The following is a 13,873-nucleotide window of genomic DNA, read 5'->3' on the forward strand; positions in this document are numbered from 1 at the left end:
ATCCAGTTATAAACCCAAGCAATAACAATCTCCTGGTTGAGCAAGGTCTCCATGCTTGAATTCTACGGGGTCATAAAGGCAGGTAAGAATTTTCCTCAGATAGTGACCACCAGGCTTTCTTTTACAACCCAAAATGGGAGTGGTAAAAGAGGTCAACTGAGAGCTAATGACTGGTTAGTATATGAAAAAGGGGATCTATGTGCTCAGCCTACATTCTGAGAAGTGGTTAGGTAAGAAGTTAGGGGTCTATAAAGTTACTAAGGCTGTAAGAAAGGAGGGTCCAAGCTAACTTGTGTAAAGCTATTACTTAAGGTCCACCTGACCTAGGCAGTGTCTTCTTGTGGAATTTACCTTAAATCAGGAGACTTATTATGTGGTGGTTTGGACTGTTGTTTCTGTTAGTCCTTGAATGTGGCTAAGGGAGATACCTGATTCCAGTGCTGAAAGGGGAGAAACGGATGGGCTGGGGGGAAGAAGTCTTTCCTGAGGCTGTTCTCCAAATACCTGGAATGTATCAGTCCACACTGTTAGAAATTCTTTGGGGAAAGTCAATTGGGAAAACTATGAAGGCACACATGATTTTCTTAACAGAAGACAGCTGATATATAACAAGCCAAATAACACCAAAAGCTCCTTGGAATTTGGCTTCCTCTGAAGGGATTCCTTGATCCCTCCAGGTAGTGGCTTTGCCATAACCAGCTGAGTTCTTGTAATATTTTCCTGCGGCCCATAGCATTAAGGCCAAACTATATGTCGTCCAAGGACAAGAGACGGTCAAAAATGAATCTCCGTTGGAGGGAATTTCTATAAGCTCCAAGAGGGAGCTGAGAGTGCAGAGTAGTGACCCAGACCACTCAGGCTTAGAGAAACTAACCCTGAGGGAAGAGGGGCTTAGGAGGGTTTGAGAGAGGCAGGGCCGGCAGTTCCTTGAGGTGTGGGGTGGGGGGGGGGGTGGGGATATTTTAGAAGGGAGCTGAGAGACAGAGAACGCAATGGGAGAAGCCCGGGATGGGTTTACGGACGCTGTGGGACGGCAGCTCCCAGAGGGAGAAGAAACTAGATGTCCATGGGGATGTAACAGGCCAGAGGCACGGCAAGCTGCAGGGGCCAGAAAAACACAGAGTAAGTGCGTTTAGTAGAGAGATGTGCCCACATGGAGGGTGGAGCAGACCAGAGCCTAGAGGGACACGTAGGCGAAGTAGACAAATGGTTAGAAAGCGGCCAAAGGGAAATGGAAGCCGAAGAATTGGACTCTAGAATTTGGGATCAAATTTGTGGTGGCAGAAGCCAGCAGAAGCAAATGATCGGTACATTCCTTAGAAGAGGCAGATCAGCAGCTTGGTTTGGAGAGGCTGAGTTCCTTTGAGGGGAACCCGTTTATGCCAGTTCCTGGGTTTTGGCATGAAATGAATGATGTAAGAAGAAACAAACAAAAAAAAAAGGAAGAAATAAAAGAGAGGTTGTGACTGATCCTAGATAGGGTGGAGGAAAAGTTTATTGTAGATATATGTAGGAGAGCCAGAGGCAGGGGCATCTGGGAGAGTCCAGAGTGAACATGACCCTGAGACAGGCCATGTGAGGAGAGGGTGGAGGGGAGAAGGAAGAGCCAGGAGACCAAGAACCCAAGAGGTCAAAAGGGTAAAAAGGTAAAAAAAAAAAAAAAAAAAAAAAGGACCATATAGCCAAAATGGCTGGATCATAGGCTGGCTTATGCAGGGAAGAGGGGCTGAAGAGAAGGGCAGCCCAGGGCTAGAGAGTTCAGGGCAGAGGGAGAGGTATGCCAGCAAGAAGGACCCTGTAACAGGGACTAAGGGATGCTGGGAGAACCTTGTGGCTAAGGTCCACTTTGATATGTTAAGTAGGCACCTCAGCCATTTGTCTCCGGTTTGAGACCTAACATTTCACACTGATAATAATTGTCAGGTTGCATTACCATGTGTCTTGGGATCTATCGATAATTGTTTGTTATCCAAAATACCCCCTTTTAATAATTTTTGAAGACAACCCATGGGTATTGCCTAAAATTACATATAAAAATCCTGTAGAATCACTTTGAATACTTTTACAGAGGGCTCTTCAAAAGGACAAGGAACATGTTTTATATATAAATTCCATGTGCTCCTCAAAAAAGGTTGTGCCTATCTCTGGTTGTACGGTTCAACAACTGGAACTTGCTGTAACCAATCAGCTTTTATTAGACATTTCTCAGCCATTGAGTATCTTAACTGACTCTGCTGTTTACTTAAGTTGGATGACAGTTTATTGGGTTAACTAAGGAAGAATTAGAGTTGTCCAGTCATGACTGGAGCTTTGTAACCCCAGTTTGCACATCCTTACCGGAAATAGGTATCCTTAAGGAAGACTGAGACTCAGCCTTAACTGACCTCATGTATAAATTAGCACATGAAGGATAGAGATGCGCTGAGAATGGAAAACAACCTAACTTGAGAGAAAGGGAATGTTGCGGAAGGACTGTGAAGGCAGAGAGGATGTAATGAAAGACAAAACATTTGTAACGAGGTCCTCGAAGGTGGAGCCTAGTGGATAGAATGTTGCGGAAGGATTGTGAAGGCAGAGAGGATGTAACGAAAGATGGAAACATTTGTAACGAGGTCCTCGAAGGTGGAGCCTAGCAAACAGAATGTTGGCATGGATAGCACATACCAGTAGCTTGGAGACAGAATGGAAGAAAGACAGACAAGGAAAAGGGGTTTAGGGCACTCCTTTAGCTGAGTTTCTTTGCTTTGAAAATGAGAATAAAAAACCAAATCCAATCCTGCTGAAACATGACAGTCATACTGGCACCTCTGTCTCTAGCAGGAAGAACCTGCCTAGGAGGAAAGCCAGAAGCAGCCCTGGCTATTGCTGGCAGGAGGCTGCTCCAAAGGGCTGGTGCAGTGAGCTGTTACTGTACTGTAGAAGATGCTTTCCCTAAAGATGCCTGGTCAAATTATGCATCCATCCAATGGTGCACTTGCAGCACAACAAGGAATTTTATCTTGTCTTTTACATAAAAAATGGAGACTTTCTCACTTCAGGTCCTTTAGGCACTAAGAACCCAAACCACATGGATTCCTTTCTATGTATGATTACTAAAACTTTAAAAAAAATTCTATTTTTGTACAACACAAAAAAGTAAGAATGATAATTAAACATGCTTGGGATGGATTAAAGAAGGAAAATAGGAGTAATTGGAATCAAAGTTTTTTAGATAATATAATGGTCAAGGGATGCAAACATAAGCACATATTTCTCAAATTTCCTTGAAGGCCAAAAGGGATTAAACCAAAGGTACAATTATTACAAGGTAGATAATTTTGAAGTTTTCACCTAAAATTATTTTTGTTGCAGCCTGAGACTCTGTGACATCAGACTGTCTTCAAATTGTAGTAAGAACTAAAGCCTTCCAGCATGTTCTTTCATGAAACTGTTAAGCTTTAACACTTTTCACACTTCTGTTTTGTTTATGGCATCAGCTGAATATGTATTTTCTGTTGTTCTAATGTTAAATGTTCTTATAATAAAAAGCCTGGTATCAGATACTGGGGTAAAAGCTGAAAGATCAGAGAAGCAGAGCAAGTCACAGCCACCACCTATTACCTCAGAAACTCCACAAATCCTCTGACTGAAATCCCGAGTCCTCACCCAAAAGGGTCTCAACTGAACTGCTTTAGCTCCGGTTTCCTCAGCCTTATATACGTTTCTCCGCCCTGCCATCACTTCCTGGGATTAAGAGTGTGTGTGCCACCACTGCCTGGCTCTGTTTCCAGTGTGGCCTTGAACTCACAGAGATCCAGATGGATCTCTGCCTCCCGAGTGATAGGATTAAAGGTGTGTGCCCCCACTGTCTGGCCTCTATGTTTTATCTAGTGGCTGGCTCTGTCCTCTGATCCTCAAGCAAATTTTATTAGGGTACACAATATATCACCACAACTTTCTCCTACTTGAATGGAAAAACCCAATTCTGTTCTCCTTTAGGATTTTCTGTGATTATTTCTTGGGTACTTCTAAATATCCCATTACCTGGTAGGAGAAGAGTCTTCTCAAGTTCAGAATTAAAATTGTTCTATGTTTTAAAAAACCCCAAAGCTTAAATTAATAAGCTTTTAGGTTTAAATCTTTAAAAACTAATGACCGTTGTTAATTAAGTAGGTTTTTTGTTTTTTGTTTTTTTTTTTAGTTTTGTACATGTCCTTGGTCTGATAAATGATCAGATTCTGGCAAGGGCGGAAGTTAGAGCCCATGCTGTACTGAAGACATTATTTTACGCAGTATTCCAAGATTCCAGTGCATAATTACTGGTGGGAGGTTCTCAAGTTAGCTTGACATCTGGAACTACAGTTGCTGGTGTCTGTGGCCTTTTCTGCTGTCAGCTATGCAGAGACCTGGGCTCAAAAATACCCTCTAGGCTCGCACAATGCCTCCTCATAACTAGTTAGCTACAGAGGGCAGCACCAGACGTGAGTGGGACCTTGGGAGCCCCAGAAAAATACCATTGTGTCCTATCTGTAACTTGACTTTGTCAAATAGCTCTCTATGCATGTTCTTCCTAGGACTCCCATTACAGCTAAAAAGCTGGTAAGGATCCTGCTTTTCCCAGCAAGGGCTTCAAAGAGTTTTACAATTTATGGAATATTAATCATGTTACTGAAATCCCTTGCCATTCACAGAGTCAAGCTGTTGTGGAATGACACCATCAAATACTTAAATAACAGATTGAAAAAATGGAGGGGGGAGGGGGAGAAACCCTGTCTTGGAAAAAGGGGTGGGTGGGTGTCTTAGTTAAGGTTTCTATAAGAGTTGCTATGGTCATGGTGTCTCTTCACAGCAATAAGAGCCTAAGACACTAACTTTGAATTTTTTAACATTTTTACACTTTAAAAGATAATACTTTTTCTGTTCCGTCTTAAAACTTTCCCTAAAGAAGACAGCTTAAAGCATATGTTAAATGAAAAGGTCTAGAAAGTAATCAGTGGAAGGGGCTCCATCCTGAGTCACAGAGGTGATCAGCCTTCGTATGAAGTGCTAAAGAGATGTGAGAAAACCCACGGTAGACAGCACTACAGAATCTAAAAGTGTTTTATGCAGTGTCTAGGATTCAGTATAAACATGCAGTCACATGAAAAGGTACTACTCCATGGTTGGTAATCAGGAGGGTTATGGAGGGTCTGAAGAGATGTCCCAGTAGTTAGAAGTGCCTGCTGCTCTTGCAGAAGACCAGAGATTGGTTCTTAGTATCCACATCAGGTGACTCACAACCTCCTGGAACTCTAGCTCCATGGGATCTGACACCTCCTTCTGGCCTCCACAGGCATCTATACACATACGTCATATACTCACAAATACACTCACACATACACATAAACAAAGTGCCAAAATTGAAGGCTGTGGTTTTCCATCTTTGCATGGATTCTGGAGGTTGCAATAGGATGGTCAGGCTTGCTTTACCTGATGAGTCATCTCACAGACCCAAGAAGTTTGTTAGTCTGTTACTCAAAATATTTTACATAATTAGTGTAATAAGAATAGAGATTTTTTGAGTCAGGAGTGGTGGTCCACACCTTTAATCCCAGCACTCAGGAAGCAGAGGCAGGCAGATCTCTGTGAGTTCCAGGTTAGCCATGGCTAGAAGAGACCTGTCTCCAAAAGAAAAGAAGGAAAGACTAGAGATTTATTTGGTTCCATCTGGAGGTTTTGGTTTAGTCTGTCTGCCCCATTGCTTTGGGGTCTGCGGCAAGGCAGAAGGCATGCTGGGAGCACATGGTGGAGGAAGCTGCCCACTTCACAACAGGCAGAAAGTGCAAATGAGAAGAAAGACCACACTGGAGTCTGTGGTGGTTAGAATGAAAATGCCCCCATAGGCTTACAGCGAGTGGCATAATGAGGAGGAGTGGCCTTGTTGAAGGAAGCGTGTCACTGGGGGTGGGCTTTGAGGTTTCAGATGCTCAAGCCAGGCCCAGTGTCACTCTCTCTTCCTGCTGCCTGCCTGTCTCTGAGCTACCTCTGCAGCACCACATCTGCCTGCATACCACCATACTCCTGCCATGATGACAATAGACTAAATCTCTGAACCTGTAAACAAGCCCAGTCTTCTTTTATAAGAGTGTTCTGGTCACGGTGTCTCTTCATAGCAACAGAAGCCCTAACTAAGAGGGGTCCCACTCTCCTCTTTAAGGCTCTATCCCATGACTCAGCTTCCTTTCCCTGAACTCAGTGCCAAAGAAGGTCTCAATGGTGCCACAGACTGGACCAGGTTTACAACATCTTTGGGTGACATTGATCTGAACCATAGAAAAGAGAGAGGAAAATTCCAGACAATGGTGGCAAATTCTGATATTAGAAAAATAAACTACATGTTTCATATATGTTAAGGGAATATTAGAAAAACATACAAAATATATGAAAGAATAAAGGATTTCTCTAGAGAATTGACAAGAAGTGTGGAATGACTCATCTCTAACAGGCTTGAGGGCCAGCCGGCCCAAACAAATAAAAAAGATACTTTTTTGAGAGCCAACCTCTGCCTAAGGGTCTTAGCAACAGCAGCTGAAACATGATCTGAAGATGACCTGGACCAATGAGAGGCAGCCATGTCACACCAGCAGACCTCCCCCCAGGGTGGGGTAGAGGGTATATAAAACTTGCCACTTCCTGAATAAACTGAGCTTGTTGTTTTGACATTCTCCCAGAGTCTGTGTGGTTTGACTCTGCACCTGCTTGGCCCCCTCCCCCAAAGGGAACAACAGCACAGGACCCTGCTACAAAGAAGAAATGATTTGGGCAACTGAGGCTGGAGCTAAGTGGGAGAGCCCTTTCCTAGCATGTGTGAAGCTGTAGGTCCAGTTCCCATGACCACAGTGTAAGAGCTAAATAGTACATAAGATGGAAATTCTACTGAAGAAATGTATAGTGTCTGAGAATTAGGACTCATGATGGGATCTGGAGTAGATTAGACAGAAATATTTCTGTATCTAGTTCAAATATTCTTTCAGCGGCTTTACCATGTGCCTTATGGACTGAGTGACAATGTTAAATTCACACAGTTCATCGGATGTAGTCCATGCACTACTCTGATGGGGAATGTCTCCAACATCTCCAGAGAAAAGTAATCTTATGAAAACTGACATAGAAAGAGAAAATGTCAGCAGGTCCTTCAGGTGATTAAGAAATTAGCTCACGGTGGGGCATAGTGGCACACACCTTTAATCCCAGCACTCAGGAGGCAGATGCAGGTAGATTTCTGTGAGTTCAAGGCCAGCGTGGTCTACAAAGTGAGTTTCAGAACAGCCAGGGCTACACAGAGAAACCTTGTCTCGAAAAACCAAAGACACACATTGAGTGTGGTAGTGCATGTCCTAACCCTAGCTGGGCCAGGAGGCTGACAAATTTCAAGGCATTCTGGACTACACAGTGGGGACAGTGTCAAAAATGAGGAACCAGAGATGGCCCAGGGGGTAAGAGTGCTCGCTCTGCAAACACTAGATACTGAGTTTCATTCTCCAGCACCCACATAAAAAGCAGAGCCTGGCTGTACACACCTGTAACCCCAGCTTTGAAGAGCAGAGACAGGCAGTCCTAAAAACTCATTGGCCAGCCTGCTCAAACCATGATTCTCAGGGTTAGTGAGAGACCCTGTCTCAGGACAATAGAAGAAGATCCCTACTCTTCTGTCCTGTGCAATACCCTACACACTCACATGCTGAAACACACACACACACACACACACACCACACACCACACAGAAATTATTTCCCGTTAAGAAAATAAGTTTTTCTAGCCAGACATAGTGGCTCCTGCCTTCAATGCCAGCAGTGGGAGGCAGAGGCAGGCAGATCTCTAGGAGTTCAAGGTCAGCCTGGTCTACACAGCAAGTTCCAGGTCAGTCAGAGATGATACATAGTGGGACTCTGTCTCAAACAACAAACAGTAACAACAACAACAACAACAGCAATTCTTCCAAATATTAAAAGAGCAATCTTCTATAACAATCTAGGGATCCAGGGAATGGAGAGGAGATTCTCAGCTGGGTGACTTGAAGCTGCCCTTTGACTCCAGCCCCCAGCTCCTCCCTTCAAACAGGCCAGATCCTGCACACCCTCCCCAACACCATCCTCCAGTTTGGTCCCACAGCTGCCAAGGCTCTTTTCACCTTATTGGCAGGTCATTCCCTTCCCACTCCAGCTGCTGGTTTCAACACAAGGCCCTCCCACTCTTACCCGCGGGGCCACTGAAGGGTTCACAACACGCTCCCACGGTTGGGTGTGTTTGCGCATGCCCGGCGGATCTGGACACCTCTGCCTAGCCAGTTCCAGGTCAAGATAGCCATTTCCAGGTCAAGGCGTCTCACGTGACCAGGATCCGTGACTTTGCATGTTTAGGTAAGCATGCAGCGTTGGGTGTGTTTGCGCATGCCCGGCGGATCTGGACACCTCCGCCTAGCCAGTTCCAGGTCAAGATAGCCATTTCCAGGTCAAGATAGCCATTTCCGGGTCAAGGCGTCTCACGTGACCAGGATCCGTGACTTTGCATGTTTAGGTAAGCATGCAGCGTTGGGTGTGTTTGCGCATGCCCGGCGGATCTGGACACCTCTGCCTAGCCAGTTCCAGGTCAAGATAGCCATTTCCGGGTCAAGCCGTCTCGCGTGACCAGGATCCGTGACCAGGATCCGTGACTAGGATCCATGACTTTACATGTTTATGTAAGCGCGCAGCGTAGCCATGTGATCTACGCACATGCGTAGAGCAGTTACGTCGACCTGTGCACGCCCAGCCTTTATAAGCTGGCGCCATATTCCCGGTTCCTTCTTCTCTACACACGTGTCTCCCACAGGCCTGAGCACTCTCTGTCCCTTTTACCTTAATAAAACTCTTTTTTTTTTTTTTTTGGTTTTTCGAGACAGGGTTTCTCTGTGTAGCTTTGCGCCTTTCCTGTGACTCACTTGGTAGTCCAGGCTGGCCTTGAACTCACAGAGATCCGCCTGGCTCTGCTTCCCGAGTGCTGGGATTAAAGGTTCACCACCTCCCAGCATAAAACTCTTATTAGAGGATTCTGTCGTGTTTCATGACATTTCCTTGCAGGGTAAGAGCACAGCACCGGAAATAACTAACAGCCACTCCCCAGCCCCCCAGGGATTAAGCCATTGTCTCTGTGCACAGTCACTCAGACACCAACCACTCTGAGGGCAGGGGACACTAAAATCCCTCACCCATCTCTGGTCTCTGTGCCAGAGACTCCCTACATCCTTCCCCAGCTGCAGACACCCCACTTCCTCGCTAGAAGAGGCCACCCACGCAGCAGTAGGACAAAGAACAGACAGTTCCTGCCTGCAGAGGCTTCCTGATTTCAGTGTAGTAAGTAGTCAGCGCACCCCTGTACTCACGTACCCTGAAGCTGACAGGGAAGCCTCCCCAAGCTGTGAACACACCACTTAGACCACCCACCCGCATGTTTTACAAAAGGGCTCAGTTATTCTTCAGTTAGTAAAGCCTCCCTCCCCATCCCGCCCCTTTCCTCACCTTTCTCTACTCTTTCCTAGTTTCAAGCTCTCAGACTTAATCCGCACCCCTCCCCTCCTCACAGGGACGATCCCCACCCTGCCCAAAGCTCACCCCGGAGGCAGCATAGTTCTGAATCCACCGTGAACGGCAGCAGTGAGACACACACACACAGGAAGACTGTGAGTCCGGGGTTTACAGAACTGGCTTCCATTTTTTCCCTCTCAATGGCTTCGTGATAAACAAAGACAGCAACGTCAGCTCCACCCTTTTTAGCTCCACCTACTTACTGACTTTCAACAAAGCCCGCCCATAAAAAGTTCCCAAATATTCCCCCTATTTTTTTAAGGTGAGTCGAGTTAATTCATGTTTGCATATCTAGTGTCTGCGTATCTAAGAAACCCTAATATCTCTTCCACCAACAAATGCCTCCTAATATTGTCAAATGAATCATCAACATAAGTAACTTGAGCATAATGTTGAGAGCACATTGAAGGATGTTAAAAGGGTCAGATCCTTGTACCTCCTGTAATAAATCTTTAACCAGGGCTGAAGGGAAATTGAATGCGAGGTGACACAGCCCAGGTCGGTAACTAATTGCCTGAGTGTTAATAAAGCTAAACTAACATTTTTGTGATGCCATATTCCCCATAAGTGATTTAATTCTATCCCATTTCCATTGTGATTCATTATAGCTCCAAGGAGTAACACAGACATGTGTAGAGCCAGCAGGGCACTGTAGAACTAATGGATATTGTGTTGTTTGTATTGTATCTCCTAGGTGTAATACCACAGCTTTTAAAATATGTGATGAAGCTTCTATGTTTGTGTCTACACTTTTTTTTTTTTTTTTTTTTTTTAAAGACAGGGTTTCTCTGTGTAGCTTTGCGCTTTTCCGGGCACTGACTCTGTAGACCAGGCTGGCCTCAAACTCACAGAGATCTGCCTGCCTCTGCCTCCTGAGTGTTGGGATTAAAGGCATGTGCCACTGCCACCTGGCATTTGTGTCTATACGTTCTTGTGTTGCCGAAGCCACATTAGTATTATAAGCAAACTGATTAACAAAATGGGCAATGTGCATTTATTTGTTGGGTCAGGGACTCCCAGGCAGTGACATATATGGAGGGCAGTATTATGAAATAACATATGAAAGGATGATCATGTCATAACTGTTCATCTTCTCCAAAAGTCCCATAGACTCTCACACTGTTCAGGGCTGTGTCTAACAGCCAAAGGTTTGGCTGAACATTCCCCCCTGGAGACTCTACAACACAGCGGTTCTCAGCATGTGGGTCACAAACCCGTTGGGGGTCAAATGACCCTTTCCCAGGGTCACCTAAGACCACTGGGAATATCAGATATTTACATTACAATTTATAACAGGAGCAAACTTCCAGTTATGAAGTAGCAATAAAAATGATTTTGTAGTCAGGGTCACCACAACATGAGGAACTGTATAAAAGCATCAGGAAGGTTGAGGACCACTGCTATAACAGCATCAGGCCTATGAAGGTTTCCTAGGAAGTCATCTTCATCCAGACCAGGTGGGCACCTCCAGGAGAAGTTGATCAGCACCTCAGGCTGTCCACTCGGAGGCACAGAGTTCTTTAGAGCTGTGGAGCACACTATTCAAGGGGGAATTCCATTCTGAAACCCCAGCAGCAGATTCTCACTGTACACTGGGAAATGTCCAGCCAGTGGGGTAACCTGTGGGCAATTAGAGACTGGAAAACTCAAGTGATGAATGAATTGATAATATTTGAAAAAGTACAATGAATCCCTCCCAGACTCCAAAGCCATAGTCCTCATGGGTCACTCAGATCAGAGGTACATATTGGTACTGAGTCACCAATGACAGGAGTGGTGGATGATATCCCAGTATAGTTTAAGAGGGTAGTGCAGGTACTACAAAAGAAACATCTAGAACATCAGTTACCTCAATCTGACAAATAACTATTACATAATGTTTAAAAAGCCAGATATATTTAAAATAAATTTGGCATACATAATTTTTTTTGGTAATGGTTACTTTTAAACCTTAGAAACTTTAATATTATATATATTATTATGTCTTTTCATAATTTTTATGTACTTTAAGTAACTTACTCAGACTTTTATAACTTATAAAAAACTTATGAAGGTTTTTAAGTTATTTCTTTTGTAAACATGTCTACTTTAATCTTATATATAAATTCTTATTTATAATTTGTATCTTTTATGTATAATTTTTATTTATTAAAATTTTTATCTCATATCCATATTTTATTATTTAATACCATATCTTTTTATAGCCATATAGGTAGATCTCCCCTTTTTTATTTTAAGGTAGGGACAGCAGTTATTAACTTAGAAAATAGGACAGAAGCCCTGTATTGGACCTTAAAAAAACCCCATTTGGTTACTAGCTTGTATTTAAAGAGATAGTAGAGGTAAAAATGTCTTTAAAAACCTTCAAATGTTTGTATTTTTATATTTATGACATATTTAAAGGCACAGACATCAGTTATTCTTACCCAAAGCAACCGTCCAATGGGAAATGTGTGTAGGACCTGTCTGGACCGAGTAGGAGCAATTACCTCCAGAGGCGTTAAGACTCAGCAGAGTACTTAACGCTCTTCATTGGTATCATGTAAAACTGTATCGAGGCCGGGCGGTGGTGGCGCACGCCTTAAATCCCAGCACTCGGGAGGCAGAGGTAGGCGGATCTCTGTGAGTTCGAGGCCAGCCTGGTCTACAAAGTGAGATCCAGGAAAGGCGCAAAGCTACACAGAGAAACCCTGTCTCGAAAAACCGAAAAACAACAACAACAACAACAACAACAACAAAAAAAACCCAAAAAAACCCCAACTGTATCGAAACTAAAACAAAATGTTAAAATGACAACACAAACATATTCGGGCTCAGGGAAGCTGAGCCCGTGGGTAGTTAAGGGAGACTAGAGGATGGGAGGGAAAAGGTTAGCTTTCCAAGTCTCTCTAAGGAATGTTACCAGCCCGCTTTTAACTTTAACCCTGTGTGTATACTATCTTGGGCATTTTTGCCCTCCTTTTTCCTATCACAGAGCCAGAGGGTCTGCCTGACTGGCTCAGGAAAGCGGTTAAGAGCCGACCAAGAAAAAGCATGCTTGTATCTGAAACGGGAGAGCTAAACTCCACACTCCGGAACCTAAGACAGAACGATCCTAAAACAGCAGCCGCTCTGTTTTCACACAGACGGCCCATTAGCGCATTTAGTATCTAAATTGAGCTGGTAAAACCTGATGTGTAGAAATTAATAAGTTATCCGAGTTAGTGGGAGAGTTAGGGCAGCGCGGGGCCGCTGCGCCGGGATCCTGGAGTCTGCGCAGCCCCAGTCGCCATGTTTTCACTGCGCCCCTCTTTGTCCTTGCTGTCAAATCCCCTGCTGTCGTAGAGGAAAATCCAGGAAAAAGCAAGAGTTCTCCCTGCCCCCAACAAATACTTAAGCTGGGACTCAGTCCCCTCTGGCTTCGGCAAATGAAGTGCAGAAAGCTTTAACAGGGGGCTTTACTGTGTGTGATGAAAGAGGAGGGACGCTTGGCTCAGCTCCAAGAGTAGGAGCCATTTCGGGCATCTTAAAACTATGATCATCATCATCAAAAAAAAAAAGAGGCGGGGGGAGGGGGAGGCTTCCTCCTCGATCCTTGGGGTCGCAACCATTGGAAAACACATATTTCCCATGGTCTTAGGAACCCCGAACCATAAATTCATTTTTGTTGCTACTTCATAACTGTAATTTTGCTACTGAACCGGGGTCTCAGAGTCTGAGGCAACTTGAAGCGAAGTAATTCAAGAATTAACATCGCTTCTTTCTCAGGACTTTTATCTATAAAAAAAATTAAACAACAACAACAACAACAACAAAACCCCTTTCATCCCGGTGTCTGTTTTGGAGTAGACCTACCAGATTTACAGGGGTGTTGATTTACAGTTAATCATTTTCATGCTGTGGGTCTGAGCAGTCTCCTCTTAGATTCCACAGTGAAAACCCATCGACATAAAACTTTTTTTAAGATTTATTTATTTATTCTTTTTTAAATTTAAGATTATTGTATTTCCTTACAAGAGGAACATTTCAATAAACTTTATATATATCAATCAACCCCTTTTCAATCTGGGCACACATCAAAACTAACATCATGGAAGTTTTGTTTAGATGCAGATTTTGAACTAGCAATACAGATGCCAAGCTACTACACAAAACATCCACAGGAACTTTTTCCATTAAAACATTTTTTTTTCTGAATCGTTCACAAACATTTCCTACATAATTCAACACACAACAGAGAAATGGTACATCTTTTTTCTTTCATTGTGCATACAATAGAAACAAAACTATATACATATTTTTAATATATTTCA

General features: G+C 43.8%; 1 protein-coding gene across 1 annotated transcript in view; it reads right to left on the bottom strand.

Moving 5' to 3' along the window:
* The window catches only part of LOC131925580 (MHC class I-like protein MILL2), a 33,513-nt gene extending 23,777 nt beyond the window's left edge, over positions 1–9,736 (bottom strand). The window contains 1 exon segment of the mRNA XM_059280962.1: positions 9,609–9,736. Coding sequence (XP_059136945.1) covers positions 9,609–9,708 — 100 coding nt within the window. The 5' untranslated portion in view covers positions 9,709–9,736.
* Between the last annotated feature and the right edge of the window lie 4,137 nt (positions 9,737–13,873).

This window comes from Peromyscus eremicus, chromosome 1, assembly GCF_949786415.1.
Source record: "Peromyscus eremicus chromosome 1, PerEre_H2_v1, whole genome shotgun sequence".
Classification (NCBI taxonomy): Eukaryota; Metazoa; Chordata; class Mammalia; order Rodentia; family Cricetidae; genus Peromyscus; species Peromyscus eremicus.